Raw genomic sequence first — 24249 nt, forward strand, 5'->3', positions numbered from 1 at the left:
CTGATCACTCTCCTTGAAATGCTTTCTTCGCTTGGCTTTCAGAATGCCGCAGCTGCCTTGCTTTCCCCGTTTTCCTTCTCAGTTCCCCTTCATGGTTCAGGCTGCTTAACTTTGGGGAAACGTCCTCCTACGCACTTCTCTCATCCAGCGACACTCATTTCTTCTGTGTATCCAGTGGCATGGCTCTGCATGCCTCATTCACGCTCTGTGCCTGGAGAGGGGCCTCTGCAACTTGTATCTTCAGATCAGACCTCACCCCTGAATTCCAGACTCGTGTACCCCACTGCCTCCAGGACACTTCCACTTGGGATACCTCCTCACCAGACCCAACACCTCATCTGTGCTCCTCTTCCTCCTCCTCAATCCCCATGACACCTGCTTCCCTGACAGAACTCGGACGTTCCAGCTGCTCACACCAAAAATGCTAGAACTGCACTTTGCACAACAGTAGCCCCTACCACATAGGGCTTTTTTTTCTCGTTCACTCATTCTTTGATGATGTCAATCAGTCCCAAAACCATTTACCAAGTATGTACTGAATTCCACACTTTGCCGGGTTTGCAAATACAGAAATGAGTAAGAGGCAGCCCCTGCCTTCCAGCAGCCCCTAGTCAAGGCAACAAAGAGGGCGATGCAGAGTTATACCCAGGATGCCCAGACACCTGCCTCTATGACTTCTGTCTTCAGAGATGAGGGACAATTTAAATTATTAGAGCTATAAAAGATTATAGATTTAGCTCCTCGGGGGCACCGGGGTGGCTCAGTCGGTTAAGCATCTGCCTTTGGCTCAGGTCATGATCCCAGGGTCCTGGGATGGAGTCCTGCATCGGTCTCCCTGCTCAGTGGGGAGTCTGCTTCTCCCTCTCCCTCTGCCTGCCGCTCCCCCTGCTCGTGCTCTCTCTCTCTCTCAAATAAATAAATAAAATCTTAAAAAAAATAAAATAAATTTAGCTCCTCAGTATCACCGGCCACATTTGACCTGCTTCATGGCCATCACAATGGACAATGCATATCTAGAATGTTCTGTCATGGCAGAGGGTTCTACTGACATTGCTGCTGCCATGACCATTGACACCTGCCCCTTCTCTTTTCTTCCCTCACACCCAACATCCCGATCCATCAGCAAACCCCAGTGGTTCTACCACCAGGACAGATCTAGAACCACTGCTCCTCACTGTCACCACTTTGCCCCCATCTCCTTCCCGAATTAAAGCTGTCCAGATTACCACAGCACCTAACAGTGGTTCCTGCTTCCACCCCTGTCCCCTACAGTTTATCCATGCAGTAGCCATGCAAATCAAATCAGATCATGACCCTTCTTGCCTCAAAAACTGCCCATAACTCTCTCATCTCAGAGGAAAATCCAGACCTTACAGTGGCCAAGGTCCTGCATGATCTGATCCCCTCACATTCTCTCTGACCTCACTGCATATTCATTTCCTAAAGTCCTGTTCCAGATGCCTCCCGGCCACATCCCCAACACTAGGCGCACTCAGGGGCATTTGCCCCTGCTGTTTCTGCCTTGATCCATGTCTTACTGTGCTTAATTTTCTTGTTTATTATCTGACCATCCATTACAATCTAAACTCCATGCGGTGCCTGGGTGGCTCAGTCAGTTAAGGATCTGACTCTTGATTTTGGCTCAGGTCATGACCTCAGTGCTGGGAGATCGAGCCCCATGTTGGGCTCCACATTGGGTGTGGAGCTGGCTTAAGACTCTTTCTCTCCCTCTCTCTTTGCACCCTTCCCCAAAAGAATCTAAACTCCATGAGGACGCAGATTTTTGTCTGTTCTGATTTCTTCACTGCTGTCTCTACGGTGCCTTGAAAATGCCAGGCACTTAGTAAATATTCTCTGAATGAGTGGGTAGAGGGGAATATATCAGTGAACAAGAACGAGTAGATGCCCAGAAGGAACTTATCTTTTAGGTGGGAAGACACAGATCTGAATAACACACACAGGTTGACATTAAGTCCCAATGAGTACTACGCACAAGCTAGAACAGGGGGATGTCAGTTGAGGGGGAGGGAAGTAGTCAGCGAAGATGACATTTGAGTGGGACCTAAGCAGTGAGAGGGAGGTAGCTCTGTGAGAGTCACAGTAAAGTCATTTCAAATATGAAGAAAAGCATGTGCAAAGGCCCAAACATGGGACTCAGCCTTGCATGTTCAGGGGACAAAAAAATGGCTAGTGGGGCTAGAAAGTAAAGAGGGCGACAAGAAAAGGGAAGTGGAATCCGGCAAACATAGTGCCAGATACACAGAGTCATCGTGGGGATTAAATAGGTTAATATATGTAAAGGGTTTTCAGGGGATACCATAACTGAGTTAACTAGACACAAAAGGGACAAAACCTTATTCTAGGCAGGAAACAGCATGGAACCAGGTCCTGACGAGGGTGACAAGAATCAGGACAGGTGTAAGGAATAAGCAAAGGCCAGACAGACTGCAGGGTAGAAAGATCAGGGAGAAGAGCGGTAAGGAACAAGGCTTGCCAGGTCAGCAAGGGCCAGACCCAGGAGCATCTTGGAGGCCTTGACTAAGAACTGGATTTTGTTCCAATGGACACAGGGAGCCACTGAAAGCTTTTGAGCAGAGGAGTGACCTGATCTGACATACTTTAAAATATTACTCCGGCTGTTCTGTGGAGGATGGCCCACGGTGGGGCAAAGCTGCGTCGGGGCAGGGAGGCGAGCGGGAATGCTGTGATCCAGGCAAGGGACGATAGTGACTGGGACCGCAGAGAAGCCAGCTACACAAGATGTTTAGGAGTTAAAAAGGCTGAGCCATGGAAGCAGAAGTGGAGGAGGAATTAAACTCAGGTTTCCGGATGAGCAGCTGGGTGGATGGCGGTGCCCTCGGCAGGAAAGCCTTGAGGAGGAACAGGCTTTCAAAGAAACATCAAGGGCAGTTCTTTCTGCCCACAGGTCCTGTCCCTGTGCTTTAATAAAATCACCTTTTTGCACCCAAAAACCAAAACCCAAAAAGAACACACACACAAAAAAACCCCAAAGCGACGTTAAGGGCTCCATTTCTGCAGGTTGAAATGTCGAAGAAACTGCCAGAAATCCGGGGGGGGGGTCTGGGCTTGTACCTAAAGTCCTGTACCTAGCACAGGACCTGGCACTGTGACAGCTCTACATATTAGTGTCATTAAAGGAACAGCCACCTGGGCATATTGGGGGTATGCTGCCCCTCCTCCTACCTGCGTAGCAGTGACCACCTTCAAAGATGAACGGATCTACAGAGCCGAAATGTATTCTTTATTTTAGGAATTAAAATAAGATCAGGAAGTAAGAAAAAGATACCTTTGTTAGTTGCCCTTGAAGTACCATCGAAAGAATACCCTGGGGAAACAAGCAGGCATTTGTGTTGCGGGAGAGGTTGGGGATTAGATATCTGGGTTCTGGAAGCCTGGGTCCCAAAGGTAGGTAAGGCCTGCACTCTTGGATCTGAGGGAAGAGGGCCTGGGGGCTTGGACTCCTGAAACTGGAGGAGGAGGGGACTGGGGGCCTGGACTCCTGGGTCTGAGGGAGGAGGGGCCTGGGGGGTCTAGACTCCTGGGTCTGAGGGAGGAGGGGGCTGAGGGTCTAGACTCCTGGGTCTGAGGGATGAGGGGGCTGGGGGCCTGGACTCCTGGGTCTGAGGGAGGAGGGGCTGAGGGTCTAGACTCCTGGGTCTGAGGGAGGAGGGGACTGAGGGCCTGGACTCCTGGGTCTGAGGGAGGAGGAGGCTGAGGGTCTAGAATCCTGGGTCTGAGGGAGGAGGGGACTGGGGGCCTGGACTCCTGGGTCTGAGGGAGGAGGAGGCTGAGGGTCTAGAATCCTGGGTCTGAGGGAGAAGGGAGGTGGGGGCCTAGACTCCTGGGTCGGAGGGTGGAGGGGGTTGGGGGTCTGGATTCCTGGGTCTGAGGGAGGACTGGGGCCTGGACTCCTGGGTCTGAGGGAGGAGGTGGTCGGGGGCCTGGACTCCTAGGTATGAGGATGCTGGACACCAGGTCTGAGGAAAGAGAGAGGATGCTGGAACTCCGGGGTCCAGGGAACTCACCACACCACAAGGGTCGCACTGGCTGATGCTAAGGCCGCGACGGCCGCGAGCAGGCATTGGTTGCTCAGCGTCAGAGCCTCGGGCCTGGCCAACAGCTCACCCAGGCTTGGCCTCCAAGGTTCGATCATCTCCGCCTCCCGCGGCGCCCAACGCAGCACTTCCCGAAAGGAGACCTGGAGCTCGGTCTCCCCACGTGGGGGCGCACCAGTCACTGCGGGGGCACGCACGTCAGTCAGACGCGAACCCCGCCCCCTGCGCAGCCCCGCCCCCTGCGCAGCCCCGCCCGCACCGTTAAGAAAGAAGTAGAGCCGCGCCAGGAGGAGCTGGTCGTGCTGGATCACACAAGAGAAAGTCCCGCGGTGCGCGGGCTGCACCGGCCGGATCCGCGCCAGGTATCCTCGGGCCTGCGGGAGGTCTTGGAAGTAGGATACGTCCTGCGTCCGGACCTGCGGGACGCTCGGGCTGAGGCGGCGGGAGGAGAGGCGCTTCGCCCCAGCCCAGGTCAGATTCCGTCTGCCGCGTCTCGCCGAAATGTAACGTTCAAGCCCGGTCCCCGGGCTAGACCACGCCTTCTTGAGCCGTGGCCCCACCCCTAACCCCTTATTCACAGACCCTTCACGCACGATCCCGCCCCTCTAAGCCACCTGAGCCTGGCCTCCACTTCTAAATCCCGGGACCCTCCCCTTGCACGAAGCCTGAATCTAGACCGAGCTCCCCCGAGCCCCACCCCCTGCGTCCTTACCCCCCACCCTCTAGAGAAGCGTAACCCTTGTCCTAAGCCCTTCGCGCCGGCCCCGCTCCGACTCACACCTCCTGCGAACTTCCAGGAATAGGTGATTTCCTCCTTAGGCAGTTGGAAGTTCACAGTGCAAGAGAACTTAGCCTGATGACCCCGAATCACAGTCAAGTCCTGAACTGAAAACAGGTCCGCGTCACCGCCCGAGCCCGCCCCCGTCTTGCCGGGTCCCTTCTCTGCTCAGCTCTCGTTCCTCCGGTCCGTCCGGTTCCTTCCCCTTGCAGGCCCCGCCTCTCACCTGGACAGTCCAGCGGGAGGTCGCAGACCGTGGAGTAGCAGCCGCGGCAGTGGAAACGCCGGGCGACCTCCTGGAGTCCTGTGGGACGGAAACGCTGCTCCTGGGCTCCATCTGCGTTCCCCAGCCCGGGTCCCTTTGGCCAAGTTAAGGTCTGTTAAGGCTCCCGGGCGCTAACGGCCAGACAGGTCCTGGGCGCCGCCTTCCCTGCGCTCACTGGCTGGCTCGCAACACTCTCCAGCCTCTAGGACTCTTATTGGCTTCTTTTTGCTTTCAGGCCCGCCTTATATGAGGTTTGTGAGCAATACCTGGTTTAATTACTGGTCTCCAGGGTTCTTATTGGTCTCCCGTTCTAAGTCCCAGGTTTCGCTCCCGACCACCTCCCTTCCCCCTCAATTCTGAGCTTGGAATGAAGTGCTTACCGCAGGGAGGGATGCAGGCCCGGACTGTGGAGAGAGAGGAAGCGTTACTATCCCGGAAGGCCTGGAAGTGCCCCCCTGAAGCTCCCCTAGAGGATGGGTTACTGGGCCAGATGGTTTCCTTCGAGGGGGCGGAGCCAGGCCTGCCGCAGCCCACCTGTAGGCGGGGCCAGGCCTGCAGCATTCCACCTGTAGGCGGGGCCAGGCCTGCTGTATTCCACTAAGGTCAGGCACAGGCCTGCTGCTTACTAAGGAGACGGGATCAACCCTGGGCTTTCCATTGAGGGGGTGGGGCTAGACCCTGGACGATAGTTTCAGGGGACAGGGTCAAATGAGGGGGCTCAGTTAGACAAGAGGTGTGGCCCGTCTAGAATTCGCCCACTGAGAATGACCAGTTGGAAAGGAAACGTCACAGAGTGCATAGGGCCAGACAGATCCAGAGAGAGGCCCGGGCTAATCTGGGACAGAATCATCCCCAAATGGGATCCTAGCTGCAAAGGAAATCTTCTGTTGAAGCGGGGACCAGATTCTAGAGTGTTCATCGCAGGGGAAGAAGCTCAGACAGACTGGGCTGAGGGGAGACAATGGCTGGCTCAGGATTTTAGGATTCTCTGTGTGTGTGTGTTACCTTCTTTAAGCTGCGTAATGACCTTCCGCATTTTCTCGGCAGCATCAGGAAAAGCAACCTTAAAGGAGCCTGGAGGGTGGAGGGGGATCTTGTAGTAAGACCCTTCCTCAAGGCCCGTCAACTTGCTATCACAGTGTTTGTCTCTTCCTCAACTCCTCCCCATCCCCACTTCTAGGATATAAAGCATCCCAGTCTCACCTCCTCCCACCCTGTCTACCTAGAAGGCTGACAGATCTCCAAGTCTCCTTCCGTCTGCCTCTGGTCTATCTTTCTGTTGGAGCCCCTCCTCTGCATCCTCTTGCATTGATATCGTTTAGAGGACAGTGGAGGCTAAAGATAAAATTCCTCACCAAGTTCTAGTCAGCCCTACAAGGTCTGGCCTAGTTTCCTCTGCCTCTCTATTCCATCCCTGTTGCCCACCTTTCATTTCCCCTGGTATGAAAACCACATTCCCTAGCACCTCAGGGCCTTTGCATGTGCTGGCGTGTTTCTACAGATCTTTCCCCCTACTCCTCCTCATCCTTCATTTCCTACCTCATGTCATCTCCTTCAAGGTTTTCCCTGACCAGAAATAAATCTAATCTAATCTAGTTCCCTATTTTTGCCTCTCGAACTGTTCCTTTCATTCCATTCAGAGTTCTCACCAGTTTACAATTCTATATATTTATATATACAATGATCATTTAAGTCTGTCTCTTAAGTTAGTACACATGTCATTCTTCAGTGCTGTATCCCCAGAACCCAGGAGAGGGCCCTGAGTCCTAGTGAGTGCTCAGTACATATGTGTAGAATGAATTCCAGGATCCAGCTGGAATGAGACCACAACTGGTGGCCTGTGGCTTCCGTCCATCCCTTGAATGTGTTATATTTGGACTGAAAAGTATTTTTAAAAATGAACCAGTTGCCATCGTAAAAAATTTGGGAAAGTCACATAAAATGTTTGGCATCATTTACAAAATTTGGAGAGCTATAACACAAGGGACTGTATTTTCATGAGGCAGCAATTAGCTAGAGCTTAGTGGCCCCCACCCCCTTACGACAGGGCACGCACCTGCCACTTCTGCATGGTCTCCAGACTATTCATTTCTACCCCTTTGACTCTTTTGGATCTCTGTTCTTATGGCTGTTGGAGTTTTGACCATTGTAATGGCCTCCAAACTGTAAGGTTTGTGGCTCTTCCCAAAGCGGATGACTGGCTGGATTGATTTACCGGTGGAGGTGGTCTTGGAAATTCGACGTGTAGCAGATGTGCGCGCTTCAGTGGCTCGGTTGGTTAAGTGTCTGACTCTTGATTTCCGCTCAGGTCGTGATCTCAGGGTTGTGAGATCGAGCCCTGCGTTGGGCCCCACACTCAATGCAGATTCCGCTTGGGATTCCCTCTCTCCCTCTCCCGCGGCCCCTCCCCCTGCGCTCTCTCTCAAATAAATAAATAAAATCAAGAAAGAAGGGAATGTGGCAGGTGTTATGGACTGAATTGTGTCCCTCCCAAACTCATAATGTTGAAGCCCTAACCCCCAGTACCTCGGAATCTAACTGTACTTGGAGATACAGCCTTAAAGAGGTAATTAAGTTACAATTAGGTCATTAGGGTGGGCCCTGATCCAGTATGACTGATTGCCTTAAAAGAGAAGGAAATCTGGACACCCACACACTGAGGGAAGACCATGTGAAGACACAGGGGGAGAGGAGATGGTCATCTACAAGCCAAAGAGAGAAGCCTCAGAAGGAACCAACCCTGCTCACTCTGATACCTTGGTCTTGGACTTCTAGCCTCCAGAATTGTGACCAATGAGTTCCTGTTGTTTAAGCAACCCAGTATATGGCACTTTGTTAGAGCGGCCCTGGCAAACTAATACACAGGGATTGCTAGTTGCCTCCAACTATCTCTGTAGTAACATCACACTGCATGTCAGCTGGGAAAGCACCCCCAGCCCCGCCAACCGGCCAGCTAAAAGACTATATTCCTCAATATCCCTTGCAGCTAGTTATGTGGTTATATATAACCACTTATCATATAACCAAGTTTTGGTCTGATAATGGAAGTGGAAATGTCATGTGCGAGTTAGAGGAAGGAGCCTTAAGAGAGAAATGGCACCATCTTATTGACCCTTCCCCTTCCTCCGTCTGCTGCCCGAGACTTGGACTCGATGGCTGGAGCTCTAGCAGTCACGCAGAACCATGAAGATAAGGACCGCATCCTAGGATAGTAAAGCAGGAGGCTGGAAGGGGTTTGGGTCCCCCAGGAAATGAAGTGGTGCTGCCATATGAAACTCAAGACTTCTAGCCTACCTCAAGACTTCTAGCTTGCTTAAGCCATCGCACGTTCCTCTGTGATTTCAACCCATACCGAAAGGGAAGGAACTGAGAATACTGATGAGAGTGGCTCATGCGATGATCCTTGGGTATAAACTGGAGAGAGGGGGCACTGAAGCCAGGAAGTGCGTTCAAAATGAAGGGTCAAGGACTTAGAGGTCTCTCCTGGGCCACAGGGCAGGCGTGTGGTCTGGAGAAGGCAGGATGGTCAGGAGGATGTGGTCAGAGTGGGGTGCTCAAATGAGAGGCCAGGATGTTGGAGGCGTCATCCAAGGAATATCTCTGTGCCAAACCAAGTGACTCATAGGGAGGATGAGTGTGGGATAAGCCAAGTGAGCCATGGCAGGGGTATGTGTCTGTGTGTGATATCCAAGAACGTCGCGGGAATAAAGGAGGGATGGAGTGAAATGTCCAAAGAGGCCAAGGGGTGGAGGTTATCTCAAGTGAACCACAAGGGGGCATAGGTGGGTGTTGCAAAGTCTCCCCTAAAGAAGTGTGTATCATTAGAAACGTCAACTGTTTCAGACCATCTGGGTTGGAGTCCTGGCTCGTCCATCTGTGAGCACACCTGCCTCCCCCCTAAGCAATCCATTTCAAGTCCTCTTGCCTGCATGACCTCGGCCAAATATGTAAGTTTCCTGATCCTCGGTTGGTAAAATGGGGACAGTATCAGTGTCTGTCTATTAGGGCTGGAGAGGGGGGGATTTAATGCCATACAGTATAAAAGCATCCCCGTGCCAACCTATGTGCCGCCGGACGGCTGCAGGAGAGTGCGCCCGTAAGCACCGAGAATAGTGTCTGGCATACAGCGAGCGTATTACCATCTCCAGGTTTGAGATGGGGAAGCGGAGGCACGGGGAAGTTAGGAAGGGGGCCGAAGGTCGCATAGCTACATTTGACCCCTGGTGGTCGAGCTGCATTACCCGAAGCACACTGCCCTTCTCTTCACACCATACCACCCACTGGTTTATAGACACAAACAGTACCACCTGCCACCCCCGAGAGCCTCTCTGAGTCAGCACGTCCAGCTCTTGGGTCCTCCATTTGGGAGACCTGGAAGTTGCCCTCCTCCTCCCCCGCTCCCCCTCCCCGTCCCCCACAAGGCCAGTCCCCATATCTCCTGGGTCCATCCTTTCTGTCCAGCTGGGCCCCAACTTTCCCATCTGGAAAATGGGGCTATAAAACCCCACCTGATAGGGCTGCTATGAAGATATCCTTTAGAGGATAATTAGCGTCAGTAAGTGCAGACGTGGCCTCTCCCATGTGTGGGGCAGGTTTGGCCCAGAGTCAGATCTGTGCTCTTCCTCCCCCTCCGCCCTCAGGCTTGCCCCTCTCAGCTTAGCCCTTGTCTTGGGGTTGTGACGGGTCCAAATCACCACTGACCTTCTCACCAGTCTCACTGCTTCTGCCCTTGGCCCACGTGGCCTCGGTCAGACCCTGTCTGTTTCTCTCTCCCTAAAATCGTCTGATGACTCCCACCTCAAGAGCAAAAGCAGAAGTCAGTTCAAGGGTCCACAGGAACGGTTCTCCAAGTGGGTTCCTGCAGCAGCAGCAGCAGCAGCTGGGAACTTGCTAGAAAGGCCCACCTCCTGGCCCCACCTCAGACCTACTGGTCAGAAATGGAGGGTGGGACCTAGGAGTCTGCATTTCCACAAGCTCCCAGGAGATTCTGACACACACTGGGGCTTGAGAACCACTGGCCTATGAGGTCCTACAGGATGTGGTTCTTTGCAGCCTCTGACATCTCCCGCTACCCCCCCCCCCCAACCAACTCCACTCCAGCCCTTCGCACTGGCTCTTCCCTCTGCCTGGAACACTCTTTCCCCCTGATTATCTGCATGGTTCTGTCACCTGGTTCAGGTCTTTCCTCAACTGGACCTTCTTAAGTGCAACTCCCCTGACCAACCTATTTAAAATAATCACCCCACTGGGCACCGTGTTCCTTTCTCTCCTCCGTTTTCCTCCACACCCTGGATTACTAACCGACACACTGTAGTATTTCACTGATGATGTTTATTGCCTGCCCCTCCCACCCCCCCGGTATAAGCAGCCTGAGGGCTAGTGGTCTGCAGATTTGGTCACAGCTATGTTCCCAGTGTTGTTTCTGGCACATTCGACGAATACCTGTTGTCGTATTGCACCAGATTCTCCCGGCCTCCAGTCTGTCCCCCTCACAACCCCAGAGGGTCCTTCTACACCCAGAGCTGACACCCCTCCCCCCCCACCCCGGCAGCTCACAGCCCTGCTCCTTCAGGACAGTCTCAGGTCTCCTTAACCTGTCAGCTAAACCCTGGACCTGTGTGTCTAGCTGCCTCCTTGATGTCCCTCACCATCGCTATGTCCTAGCCCAGCTCACCGTCTGCTCCCCCTCCTGCTTTCTCCCGGGCTCCCTGTCTCAGGGAGGACCCAGTGCCCACCCTCACGTGGGGCTGGACCCTGGGCACTGTCCATTACCCCCCCCAAACCCAGTCCCCAGACAGACCGTCAGGCCTGAGTCCCATCCCTCCTGCCCTTTACTCTCTTCTTTGTCCATGCCTGCTTCTCCACCTTCACAGCCCCGCCCCAGCTCACGCCTCCCTCACCCCAGCCTTCACCCAGGCCTCCCAGCCTCCACTGCCTCCCCCTCCAGTGCATCCCACACACAGCTCTAGAGAGGTCTTCTACATGTAGAACTGGACTTGTTCCTGCTCTCTTCAAAATTCTATGACCAGATGGCCTAAGTGGGGAGAAAGGGTGTTTTCTGGAGTCCTGAGCACCTCCCCCCACCTCAGCTTTGAGTTGCTCAGGCCTCTCTTTGGGGGTGGGGGATCTGTAGCTGAAATCTTCTCCATGCTGACCCCCCAGATGCCCCCTGGGTGAACAGGAACCTCCCCATCTTTTAGTATCACTGTCAGAAAGCTTGGTGGGCAAGAGCAGAAAACAAAAGGCATTAACAGCAGATGTAGAAGTAAGCCCCTGAGCCCTGGACCAACGACTGGCCAGTTTATGCTGCAAGCAGTGCTCCACCTCCCTCCTCCCTCCCCCTCTGAGGTCCGCAGGGTCAGGAGACTCCTCCCTCTCACTATCCTCCATGGCCATCAGGGAGGCAAGGACACTGTCCCACCTTACAGGTGGGTAAGTTGAAACCCAGACGGAGGCAGTAACACACCCAGAACCTCATAGCCAGGAAGAGGGGGAGCCACACAGCCCGTTCAGAACTCATGTCTACCTCATCCCTACTAGGCTTCAGACTCTAGTCATTTCTGCGCTGTCCTTGGAGGTCCCCACCAGCATCCGCCCATCCCTTCCCCCCGACAAGGAATCAAGCTCACTCAGCTTACTGGCGCTGCCTCCTCCAGACCTGCCACATTCTGGGGGCCCCCTGCACACACATCCATCTCTTGGGGGTTTTCACCCCACGTGCACCAAACCATCCCCACCCCACTCACCCTGGGCAGCGGCTATCTCCTGGAGAGAGTGCGTCATCTGGGTGAAGGCGTCATGCAGGTGGCTTCTCTCATCATAGTCTGGGAGTGACGGTGGAGGACAGAGGCTGGGAAAAGCAGTTCCCTCAACACCAGTCCACGGCATGGACATTCTCTGTCTAAGACACCTCCTGTCTCCAAGTCTCTGTCCCCGCCCCACTGCTATGCCCCCATCTCTGAGTCTGTCCCTCCCCCCCCAGTGTCTATCCTACCTTCTCTGAGTCTGTCCCCCATCTCTGTCCTCCTCCTGGAGTCTGTCCCCCATCGCTAGCCTCCTCCCTGAATCTGTCCCCCCACATCTCTATCCTCCTCCCCCTCTGAGTCTGTCCCCCACTCTATCCTCCTCTCACAGAATCTGTCCCTCAGTCTCCATCCTTCCCTTTAAGTCTGCCCCCACCCTTCCTCTCTGGGTGAATCTCTCTCAGCGGTTCTCCATGCGCTCTAGAACCTCCCTGTTCATACCCCACCCCCAGGACCCCGGAGGAAGTGGCAGGTCTCCTCACTGATTTCAGTATCTAGGAGGCCCTTAAAGGCAACAGCGAATGCCTCCTCGCACTTCTCCAGCTCGGGGCCCTCGGTACCAGCAAAGATCTGGCAGATGCGGATGCGCTCCTTATGGGACGTGAAGCAGAGGAGACAGGCCCAGGCCGGGGCCCTGAAGACCATGAGGGCTACCAGGGCAGATGGGACAGCACTGCCTTGGGGCAGCAGGGCCATAATGGAGGGTCTTGGCCCAGGGAAAAGCTGGCGACCTTTGTGAGGTCACCACGGGGTGGGGGAGGGGCACGTGGTATGGGGTCAGAGGTTGGATTTCTGTGGCTGGTCAAATGTCAAGCTCTGGGTTTCCAAGGAGAAAGGGTGTGAGGAGTCCGGGCTCAGGCGGGCAATCCCCAAGCTTGTGGTTGGGCCGGACGCCAGGCTCCCAAGAACCTCACCTGTGACCCTGGATGTCCTCACAGGTTAAAGGGTCTCAGGGACCCAGAGGCTGGCAGTGCGGTGGGTGGTGGCCTGACAGGCCCTGGCGTAGGGTGGGGTGGGGGTGTCAGAGTGGAGATGGCACAGAGATACTGTGAGAGCCTGCGAGACAGAAACTGAGACATGGAGCGATACCAGAAAGCACAACGAGAGAGAGATGGAGAGAGTCCGAGAGGCCGCTGTGTAGACACACAACAGACTTCAGACACACAGTGGACATGGAAAGACAGAGAAGGCAAAATAGAGGTTTCTTCATGGGAGAGAAACTCTTGGAGGGAAGTGGGAGGAGGGAACGGAAGGACAGGACAGGAGAGACAGCCCAGCTCCTCCTCCCAGGGTCCCCCGGCATGGGGCAGCGGTCAGGGGCTGGGGTCCCCGCCGGGCGTCCCGTGCAGGGCGCAGCCTGGGGAAAGCTAGGAGGCCGTATAGTGATCTCCGTGGGTGTCCTCCTCAACTATACAACCTCCTACCTCAGCCCGGGGGGCGCGGCAGGTGGACAGACAGACGGATGGACGGACAGATGGGGGCCAGGGAGGGTGGGGAGGGCCGGGAAGACCCCAGCCGCGATGGTGAGCCCCCGACACGGACCCACAGACTCGAGCTTGTGTGCGGCGAAGGCCCCGCAAGGTCGGTTCTACGGGTGGGTGCCAGGACCCAGGAGTCCGGGCCCCCGGCCCCCTCCTCCCCAAGGAACCCAGGAATCAGTCCCTTGGCCCTTTCCTCAGCAGGGACCCAGGAGTTCAGGCCCCTAGCCCCTTCCTCCTCAAAGGTCCCTGGAGTCCAGGCCAGTAGGCCCCTCCCCTCTCAGACTCAGAAGTCCAGGCCCCCAGCCCCCTCTTCCCTCAGACCTGGGAGTCCAGCCAGACCTGCCTCCCTGGGGAAGGCATAGCCGGGCTTCCTGGATGCGGAGTCAGAGGGAGCCTCACCTGTTTTAGAGTTTGGCCTCTTGGGCAAGCAGCTCCCTACCTACCTGTCAGATTCTGGAATCCAGGACTAGGGCGCAGGCGGGATAGGAAACCTTCAAGCCTCTGGATATTTTCCCCCTCTCTCATTTCTTCTTTTGGCCTCCCATCATTTATAACGATGGCAGCTATGACCCCCGAGCACTACGCTTCCCCAGCCCAGGTGCTGTCAGCTCCCCCAGTGGGCAGGGGAGAAGGCCTCCCTGGGAACCGGAGACCCGGAGACCAAGGGAGAGGCTTGGCCAGAGCCGGGCAAGTGGGAGGAGCCGGGCCTGGTAGGCGGTGGCCCAGCACCCAGCCTCCCCACCCCAGGGCTAAAAGTGTGCACCTGCGACTCGCAGGTCGGTCCCTCGGTCCAGTTCTGTCTGTCTTGCTCTCCCGGTCCCACGCTTCATCTCCATCTTTCCAGCTCTCTCCTCCTGCTGTCTGTTTCTGCTGCGCCTGGTCTCCGTGTCAGCCCCAGGCTTACCTGGTCTCCACCTCCTGCGTCTGCTTCTCGGCTCTGCACTGCTCATTCTCCGCTCTCGCTGTCGTCCTTCTCTCCCCTCCGTGGTTCCGGCGCTCTCCCCTGCAGATGGCCTCTCCCTCTCTCTCCTTTCTCATTCTTTTTCTTTCCCTTCTGTCTTTCTTCCTCCCTGGTCCTCCTCCCTCCCTCTCTCTTTGTCTCTCATTCTCTCAGTCTCTTTCTTCCTCAAGGTCTCTGTCTCTGGCCCTCTCCCTTCTCCTCTCCCTTTCTCTCCATCTCACATCTCTGTCTCCCCCTGTCTCTTTCCTCCCTTCCCTCCCCTCCCACCCTTCTTTCTCCCTTCCTTCTCCTTCGCCCCCTCTCTGCCTCTCTCTGCCTCTCTCTCTCTCTCTCTCTGTCTTTCTCCTTCCCTCTCTCCCTCCCCCTCGCAGCTCGGAGCCAGGTCTGGAGCTGGGGGTGGGGTGGGGGTGGTTCGAGAAGGGGCCCAGGGCTGGGGTAGCGACCTGCTGAGGAGGGGGAGGAGAGGCGGGAAGGGGGCGGAGGAGGAAAGGAGGAGATGGGGGGCCAGAGTCGGGTCCGGCTCTCATCCCCCTTCCCTCCTTCCCAACCTCCCAGACCCTCAGGCGGGGGCGAGAGTCAGGCCAAGGTGGGGAGGAAGGGGAAGGGAGGAGGCTGCCCCCGCCCCCCCACAACCTGGCCCAGAGCCCAGGCCGGGTTCCCAGCATGCCCCGGGGCTGCCTGGGGCCTGAGGAGGGGGTGAGAGGGGAGCTGAGAATCTTAAAGATTTGCAGGACCCGAGCATCTCCCCACTCCCCCAACAAATTTCTCCTTGGGGAAACTGAGACCCAGAGAGAAGGGTCAGGGCTTGTTCAAGGTCACCGGACGCAGCGTTGATGGAGACATAAACTCTCTGGGCCGATAGGCCCGATTTGGGGAAGGGGTTGGCGCTGGACTTCCCTCAGGTCTGGGTCCCCCTCCCCCTCTCTGCAGACCCTGGGGAGCCCCCAAGGGTCAGAGAGCAGACCCAAACAGTCTGGCACCATGGCAACCAGCTGGCCCCGCCCCCTTAACCCCCGGAGGGCTGGGATCCAGCTGGGGCTAAAAGAGGAGGTGGGGACGCCTGGGTTCGGGGGAGGAAGGGGCTAGGGCCCCGGACTCGGTCGTTTTGTGAAGGGGGGGTGTAGACTCCCAGGTCTGAGGGAAAAAGAGGCCGGAGGCCCAGACTCTCTCGGGTCCTGGGGTAAAGGAGGCTAAGGGTTCGGGTTCTGGAATTCTGAGGGAGGGGGCTGGGTTGAGGACTCCCAGGTCTGAGGGAGGAGGGGGCTGGGGCCTGGAATCCCAGGTCCCCAAGGGAGCCTGGATGCTGGGCCTCTCCTCCGCCAGACATCCCCTGCCCCCGCCGCTGACCCTGGCCTGTCTGGCAGCCCAGACAACCTCCCCCCCCCTCCGCCCCCACCTCTCACGGCTCACCCTTGACCCCTCAAAGCCCCGCAGCCCCTTCCCTGCCCCTCCCCCTCCCCTCCAGCCAGACGTTAACCCTTCCGCTGCCGGAGGCACCTCCAAAGCCAACCTCTCTCCCTCCACCTCCCCAGAGGGCTCGGGCGGGCATCTTGCCCCAGTGTCCTCCAGCCTCCGCATCGAGCTTTCCCGGCCCCATCTCTCTCCTCCTCTGGACCCCCGGAATCCAGGCCCCCAAGCCCCCAGCCCCCTCCCCGGAGGATTCGGGAGTATGGGTCCCCAGCCCCCTCCTCCTCCAAGAACCCAGAAACCCAGGCCGCCGCGGCCTCCTGCTTCTGGGACCCTGGGTCCGGGCCCCAGCCGCCCCCCGCCCCCACCAAGCCCGCTTTCCGCAGACTCACGGCTCCGGGGCTCCCGCGTCGGAGGGCAGGGGCTCCCCGGCCAACCCCTAGGCCGCGCCGAGCCCGGCCCGCTGGCGCCCGCTCTCCATCCTCTCCCCGCCTCCGCCGCCCGACGGCCTCTCCCCTTCCTCTCGGCGGCCCCGCCATCCTCCTTCCCTCCTCCCGACTCTCTACCGCCCGCGTCTCCGCCCGGGACCCCGCGGGCCGGCCCCCTCCCCGGGCGCCCCCGCCCCGGCCCCTCCCCGCCGCCGGCCCGGCCCGGCCTGCCTCCCCCGGCCCCGGAGCTGGCCCCGGTCCAGGGGAAAAAATTCCATCCAGCCCCGGGGAGGAGGCGCGGGCGGGGGAGGGAGCGCGCGGGGAGGCCGGCCGGGAGCGTGACGCAGGGCGGAGGGAAGGGACAAAAGGGGCCGGGGCGGCGGGGCGCCGCGCTCCACTTCTCCCTCCCTCCGCCTCCCGCGGCCGGCCCGGCTCTCCCCTCTCTGCTTTCTCCCGCGCCCTCCACCTCTGCTCCCTCGCCTTCTCGCCGCAGCCGCCGCCTCCTGCGCGGTGCATTCTCCTCCTGGTCTCTCGGTCTCTGTGTCTCTCCTCTTCCTCCTCCCGCCGCACCCCCACCCCCCCGCCGCAGCAGGGTCTGCTCCCCTCCTCGCTCTCCCCCTTCCAGCCCTCCCAGCCTCCTTCTCCTCCCTCCGCTTCGGTCCCCCCGCCCGCTCCCCGCACTGGGGCCCCAAAGGTGAATCAGACCCATATCTGCCCTTGCAGTCGGAGCTCACAGTCTGATGGAGGAGACAGCCCCAGACGCAGACAGTTCCCATCCAGGGCGATCGCGGTATGACGGAGCCAGAGGCCAGCGGCCGTGGGAGCCCAGGGGCGGCAGGAATCCTTTCAGCTGGAGACAGCCGAAGGGACCTCTCAACCGGGAGAAGTTAGATCTGGCTGGCCGAGAAGGGGGCTGGCCGCAGCAAGGGCGTTCCAGGCAGAGGCTCGAAAGCAGGGAACCGGGGGCGATTCCGGGAGGACCGCAGAGCAGTCAAGTCTGCCTAGAGCCTTAGAGGACAGGAGCCGAGGAGCTCCGAAGATGCGGCTGAGGTGGTGGGCGGGGCCAGGCTCACGAGCGTTTTGAAGGCCAGGCTGGAAACTTTCTCCTGGGGGTGACCGGGAGCCATGGAGGGTTGTGGTCAGATCTGGGCGTCAGAGAGTCCCCTCTGGGGCCCTGTGGGGGATGGTTGCAGGGGGAGGATGCCCGAGCTGGGGCTGGGACCCTGCGGACAAAAAGGAGGGGGTGGGGCAGAGAATGCGAGGAGACAGGAGGGACTGGGCACTGACAGACTGGGGGGGGGGGGGGTGACGAGGAGGGAAGGGGTGAAGAAGATACACCAACCAGGAATCTGGCCCAGGAACTGAGGGGACAGAAGTTGTTCCTAACTAGGAAGTAGTAGGAAGAGGGGACAGGAGAGGATAGGTGCTATGCGCAACTCGGAACTTCATGGACCTTTGGGCCAGGGGACATTTAGGGAAGACAGACAGTGGTGGGTATACGGTGCTGGGGCTCCAACAGTGAAAAATGCATTTCCCTTGCGCCCTGTCCCCCAGCCACCCAGTACTCGCTGGAGACAGCTTATGCTTACCAATTTCCTGTGTATCTCTCCAGATGAGTTCTATAGAGCTATGCACATATATTATGCCACCCCCTTCTTTTTTTGTCCCCAGCTGAGATCACGTTATCCCACACTTTGCTTTTTTAACACTCTATCTGGAAAATTCTCCTATACCCACGCTTATAGAGATAACTTTCGTTTTAGGGGCTGTGTAGTATTCCATTGCATAAATTTATTCATACTTATCCAATCAGTCAATCGGGTGATTTTTTTCCTTGCATACAAAAACTAATGCCGATGCATATGTAAATTACTTTTTTTTTTTTTTACTGATTTCTTCCAATGCTCTTAAGCCTCTGAACTCAGATATTTGATAAATACTCACTTCAAGGTCTTCTAAATGTTGTTATTAATTATTAATGATAGGAGCAATAATGATGACAACACATACCCTTTATTGAATGTCTAGTTTGGGACCAGCCGTGGACTGGGTATTTGTTATACATTCGATCATTCGATCATTGCAGCTGTCTTACTATTGGAATTGTTTTATCTCCGTGTAAGGAGAAGGTCCTGCAGAGTGAGTTAGCCAAACTCACAAAGTGAAGGATAAAGGCAGGATTTGAACCCAGGCTTCTCTGACTCCAAGTTCCAAGCCTTTTCTTTGGAGGTGAGCTGCCACGGTACAAGTATATACCTTATTTGAGATTAGTATTTGGTTCATGTTAGACTTGTCATGCACACAAACTCACATAGGATAAAGGACCTTTCGTCAGACCCTGCAGCTTGATTTGGTAGCCAGAATCACTCTCACTCCACATTTACCCCAGATGCCCTGTAGTCAGGACGGGACGCTAACTGCACCACCCTGCTGTCTCCTTGTCCTGGCTCTGCTCCTGTCCTGTTGTGATTTTCGGTGTCTGGGTCTGGCTCTGAGAATTCAGTGAGGGTGCGATCTGGGGCTGAGTCATCTCTGTGTCCTCACGAGCACCCAGCATAGGGCGTGGCTCAGAGCAGGGGCCTAGGAAAACGTTAGCTAATGAATGGAGGGATGGATGCATAACGAATGGCTTTATGGCTTAGGTTGGGTCTTGCTTAAGCCTCTGGGATAAAAGAACATAATTCCCATTAATTCCCGAACCATAAGGCCTCCATTCCCATTGGTTAGTGAGTTGCGGGAACCACTGTTTCCATCATTCTCTGATATACAGAGTTCGCAAATCCCTTGGCACCTAAGACTCAGCTGATGTAATTCCCACCAATCGCTGGGACTCGGGACCCACCGTACCCATCAGCACCCCCCCACGACCCATCAACCCTGGAGGCAAAAGGGCCCCATGCTCATCAGACATCAGCACACAAGTACCATCATTCTTGTTAATCCCCCATACCCAACACCCATAATTCCTATACCCCTAAAATACAGGGACCGCCATTCCCATCAACTCCTGAGATACAAGTTCTGCCGTTCTTATTATCCCTTGGAACGTTGTGCCAGTGGAATATAGAAACATCCCACCCATCATCACAGGTGCATCCCCAGGTTCCCAGGACAGGCACTGCTAGCCAGGAAGGCACCTGCCTTGAAGTAGGTCTGAGTCAAGGACTCACCGATTATTACTATAGAAAAGAAGGCCTCGGGTCCTGAAGAACGTCAAAGTAGCCGAGAATCCTTCCACATGAAGGATCAACTCCAAACCCGCGATAATCCTACAGTACCACCAGCAAATCCTTCCACATGGGGCTTAAACTCCAAACTCAAAATAATCCTACAGCGCCACTTAATCCGCACAGGTGCAGTAATCCAGGGACTGGCAGAGCATCCAAAATACCAGGTGATCGCAGTGTAGCACCTGCTTCCATTGCACCGTTAAATAATGCGAGATGGGGGGCGCCTGGGTGGCACAGCGGTTAAGCGTCTGCCTTCGGCTCAGGGCGTGATCCCGGAGTTGTGGGATCGAGTCCCACATCGGGCTCCTCCGCTATGAGCCTGCTTCTCCCTCTCCCACTCCCCCTTGCTTGTGTTCCCTCTCTCGCTGGCTGTCTCTATCTCTGTTGAATAAATAAATAAAATCTTTAAAAAAAATAATAATAATCCGAGATGGGCCCTTGTCCCTCGCAGGAACCGCAGAAATGGGGACAGGGGACCTTTTCTCTGTGGGTGTGGTGGGTATGGAGAAGACAAAGCTCAGTCCCTTTATTAACCCTTTCCCAGATGGAGTGGGGGGGGTGTAGGAAAATTGGGTGTGAATTTTGGGGAGAGTTTCTTCCCCTTAGGGCCATTCCTTCTATTCTTCTGAACAGTGAAGGGCCTTCAGCTGCTCCGCTCTTTGAATCTCTGTAAAAGGCAGGGAAGGTGGTTCTGAGGTTCAAGGAGACAAGCGATGGGTAGTTTTCCAGCCCCTCAGCTGCCCTCCACTTCCTCTTCCTTGGCTAATAGAGCCCCTTTCCTGTGAGAAGTCCACGCTACATGACTCTAGTAAGAATGTTCTAGGACTAATGCTTCCTCCCTCAAAACCTGTGGTCTGGGCATGTGACCCAACACAGGCCAATCATAATATTCATTCATTTGTGACCTCCCACCCCCCCCAACAGAACGGATGAAAAGCCAAGATTTTACCTTTGTATCCTTTTTAAGATTTTTATTTTATTTTTAAAGATTTTATTTATTTATCTGACAGAGAGAGAGAGCACAAGCAGGCAGAGCGGCAGGCAGAGGGAGAGGGAGAAGCAGGCTCTCCGCTGAGCAGGGAGCCTGATGCGTGCGGGGCTCAATCCCAGGACCCCCAACTGAGCCACCCAGGTGCCCCTAAGATTTTATTTTTAGGTAAGCTCTACACCCAGCGTGGGGTCCAAACTCAAAACCCTGAGATCAAGGGTCTCACACCACTGACTGAGCCAGCCAGGTGCTCCTTTTCTTTTTTATCTTATTTTATGTCTTCTAAAATATACAAGCATTTGTACACACATATAGTGTTTTTGTTTTCCAAGAAGAGAATTATGCTGTATACAGCAAGGTGTTTAAGAGCAAATTCTGAAGCCAGGCTGCCTGGGCTTGGATCCCGGCTCAGCCATTTTCCTAGCTGTGTCTCTTTATGCCTCAATTTTGTCATCAGTGAAATGGGTATGATAATTAATAGTACCTACGTCCCCAGGTTGAGATATGAAGATTAAAGGAGTTAATACATACGCAAAGTGCTTAAAATAGTGTCTGGCACATAGTGAGCCCTATAGAAGAATTATCTGTTGTTATTAGTCCTACAAAAAAAAATAGCTAGCTCTGGAATTTCTACACACACTGCACAGCATTTTATAGGAACAGAACAATTTAAACTTATGGAAATATTTTTACTACATTCTTCCTCTCCCTCCCCTTTCTTTTTTTCTTTGCTTGCCTTTTCTTGACTTTTCCCTTCCTGTCCACTCCCCAGGGGCCTCTCCACCCGGAATCGCGTATGGTATGGTATCTGTCATAGGTTGAATTATGCCCCTGCCCACATAGGTTGAAGACCTAATCCCCAGAACCTGTGAATGTGACCTTTTTGGGGGTCTTTATAGATGCAATCAAATTAAGATGTGGTCATATTGGAATAGGGTGGGCCTTAAATCCAATGGCTGGTATCTTTATAATGAGAGAAAGATTTGAAGATACAAAGGAGACACAGGGAAGAAGGCCATGTGAAGGGGGAGGCAGAGATCAGGGTGATTCATCGGCAAGCCGAGGATTGCTGGCAACCACTGGAAGCTGGAAGAGGTCAGGAAGGAGCCTTCGGGGCGCCTGGGTGGCTCAGTCAGCTAGGCGTCTGCCTTTGGCTCAGGTCATGATCTCAGGGTCCTGGGATCGAGCCCCACGTAGGGAATCCCCGCTCAGCGGGGTGTCTGCTTCTCCCTCTCCCTCTAACCCCCACTTGTGCTCTGTCTCTCTCTCAAATAAATAAATAAAATCTTTAATATAGGGGTGCCTGGGTGGCTCAGTCATTAAGCATCTGCCTTCGGCTCGGGTCATGATCCCAGGCTCCTAGGATGGAGCCCCGCATCGGAGCCTGCTTCTCCCTCTCCCACTCCCCCTGCTTGTGTTCTCTCTCTCTCTCTGTCAAATAAATAAATAAAATCTTAAAAGAAATCTTTAGAATAAATAAAATAAAATTCTACCTCATTTATTTAAAAAAAAGGACAGAGCCTTCAGAGGGAGCTGACACCTGATACCCAACTTCTCACCTGCACAACCATGAGACAATTATTTCTGTTGTTTTAAGCCACCCAGTTTGTGGTTAATTTGTTATGGAAATTCTAGGAAAGCAAATCATACCCATGTTAATCTGTCTTCCCATACTAGGTGCTTAAGTAAACACACGCGCATGCCCACGCATGTGCGTACACACATATGTATATATTTGGTTTGCGTTAAAATTCCGCTTGGGCCTCTGCATTTGTTCAAGTTTTCCTATTTGACTTCAGCCTTCCTTCAGTCTTTTGAAAGTGGAAGCACTGAATGCCAGATTGAAGGTTATTCCTGGTGTCTCTGAACCCGTGTGGCTTCAATGGGTACGTGATCGGTTGGGTTACCATCGCATCTAAACAGCGTCGTAGCATGAGGGATATTGAACAAGCCAGGTGGCTCCTGTCTAATTTAAGATCATAATAGCCACTTTCAAATTTGAGCATCCTGGTGTAGCGTGGAGTGAAAATCTTGTGTGTGCATTCAAGGTTAAAATTTTATCAGTCAGCTCAAGTGTGTGCGTGTGTGTGTGTGTGTGTGTGTGTGTGTGAGTAATTACATAATTACAGGAGTAAGACGCTGAAATAATTAATGATGATGGTGAAAGCCTGTAGGCTGTAGGTTGGGTTTTCAGGAAAAGGACTCTGAAAAAGAAATTAGCATTTAGGATATTAACTGGGAGTGCTGTCGGGTTCACCAGCCTGAAGGGGGCAGAGGGAGGGAGAAGCTGAACTATGATACCTTAGCGGGTCCGCAGGCAGCGCTAGAGCTGAATGTCCCCAGGGGTGTGTCTCAAATTTGGGGCAAGGGGACCAGGTCTTTATATTACACGTTGACCAGGGGGTAGTTGTGGGCTGCCCCAGGAAGGGGCTGTGATTGTGGGTGGAGCAGGTCCTTTCCCCTGAGGGCAATCTCTGGGGGGGGCAGGGGGACACGTTCAGCTTCAAGACCTCAACACCCCCAGCAGCACCCTGAGAGGGGAAATCTGTCCATTACACCGTGCCTTTTACATGCCCAAAACAAATCCTGAGAACTTCCGGAACAAATCAGGAAATAGAGTGAGTGTGTTGGCGTGAATATTAAAGGTGTTTTATTTAGATACCATTAGGAAGACAATTCTCTCCTCTTGGGATTGACAAATGTAAAATGTAAATAACAATAGAGGCGAAACAGCAAGGATGAGATTGAATGGAAATTCAGAGATCTCTTCTTTAGGGCAGTCTTCTTTGTAAAATTGTTTTGGATTCTACCATTCATACTATTAAAAAAAACTTTAGTAACTATAGTTGATTTTTTAGTTATCTAATTGTATTTTGAAAAGTATCACTTCACATTTGTGAAGATGGAGTTTAAAGATTTTATTTATTTACGTATTTGACGGAGAGAGCGCGAGTGGAGGGAAGAGCAGAGGGAGAGGGAGACAGACAAGCAGACTCCATGCTGAGTCTGTCACAGGGGCTCCGTCTCAGGACCCTGAGATATTGACCCTGACATCTTGTCTTGAGCTGAAACCAAGAGTGGAGGCTTAACCAACTGAGCTACCCAGGCTCCCCATGAAGATGAATTGTAAAGTTTGACAACTTTGCTGAGTTAAATTTCTTGAAGTGGAAATAAAATTCCAAAATCATGAATAATAACTTTTATGATAAAACATCTTTGATCCAGTCATAATAATGAATGCAGAGCGCTAGAAAAATAGGAAAGTGTTAGAAATGAGATGCCCTAAATATATGTCATTCTCACTAATCAAACTTCAAAACAGCATATTTTATAAGAATACTTTTGAAAGATTTTATGTGTGTGTGTGTGTGTGTGTGTGTGTGTGTATGCTTTGTGTCTACTGAAGCCCAAAAGCTTAAAACAAAACCGCCAAATTGACTGCAAAATACTGCTAACCATTTTCAGAAGTGGAAGATGAACGATTCTCAAAATTTGCCTAAGCTATTATTTCCACAAGTTCTTTCTAGAAAACATGTTTTGAAAAATTATTCTGGGAGCTCCTGGGTGGCGCAGTCAGTTAAGCATCTGAGTATTGATCTCAGCTCAGGTCTTGATCTCAGGGTCATGAGTTTGAGCCCCACATTAGGCTCCATGCTGGGCATGGAGTCTATTTAAAAAAGAAAAAAAAAAGAAAAATTATTCTGGATCTTATTAAACCATGCAGAGAATTACTGTATATACTACTTCTGGGTCTTGTACATGAAACATTTGGATATGAAGAAACAATCAGGTGCTTATTTACCTGATTTATAATGAATTTAACTATATTTCA

At 53.9% G+C, this 24249-nt stretch overlaps 1 protein-coding gene across 1 annotated transcript; it reads right to left on the reverse strand.

Annotated features, from left to right (window-relative positions):
* Window positions 1-932: 932 nt before the first annotated feature.
* SPACA6 (sperm acrosome associated 6) lies at window positions 933-14582 on the reverse strand. Its single transcript, XM_026488323.4, has 10 exons — window positions 12405-14582; window positions 11866-11943; window positions 6125-6193; window positions 5500-5523; window positions 5081-5158; window positions 4855-4961; window positions 4774-4776; window positions 4336-4492; window positions 4047-4257; window positions 933-3346 (listed from the first exon to the last, which is right to left on the reverse strand). The coding sequence occupies exons 1-10, from the start codon at window positions 12616-12618 to the stop codon at window positions 3313-3315; spliced, it is 975 nt and encodes a 324-aa protein (XP_026344108.3). The 5' UTR covers window positions 12619-14582; the 3' UTR covers window positions 933-3312.
* Window positions 14583-24249: the final 9667 nt, after the last annotated feature.

The sequence above is a fragment of the Ursus arctos genome, unplaced genomic scaffold (assembly GCF_023065955.2).
Source record: "Ursus arctos isolate Adak ecotype North America unplaced genomic scaffold, UrsArc2.0 scaffold_19, whole genome shotgun sequence".
NCBI lineage: Eukaryota > Metazoa > Chordata > Mammalia > Carnivora > Ursidae > Ursus > Ursus arctos.

What these genes read in the sequence shown, in the direction of transcription:
- SPACA6 (XM_026488323.4), bottom strand. Translation starts at nt 12,618, where the DNA reads ATGGCCCTGCTGCCCCAAGGCAGTGCTGTCCCATCTGCCCTGGTAGCC. An exon ending in CCTCCTAGATACTGAAATCA is followed by an intron (nt 11,944 to 12,404) that starts GTGAGGAGACCT and finishes CGTCACTCCCAG; the next exon opens with ACTATGATGAGAGAAGCCAC. An exon ending in GGCCTGCATCCCTCCCTGCG is followed by an intron (nt 5,159 to 5,499) that starts GTAAGCACTTCA and finishes TCCGTCCCACAG; the next exon opens with GACTCCAGGAGGTCGCCCGG.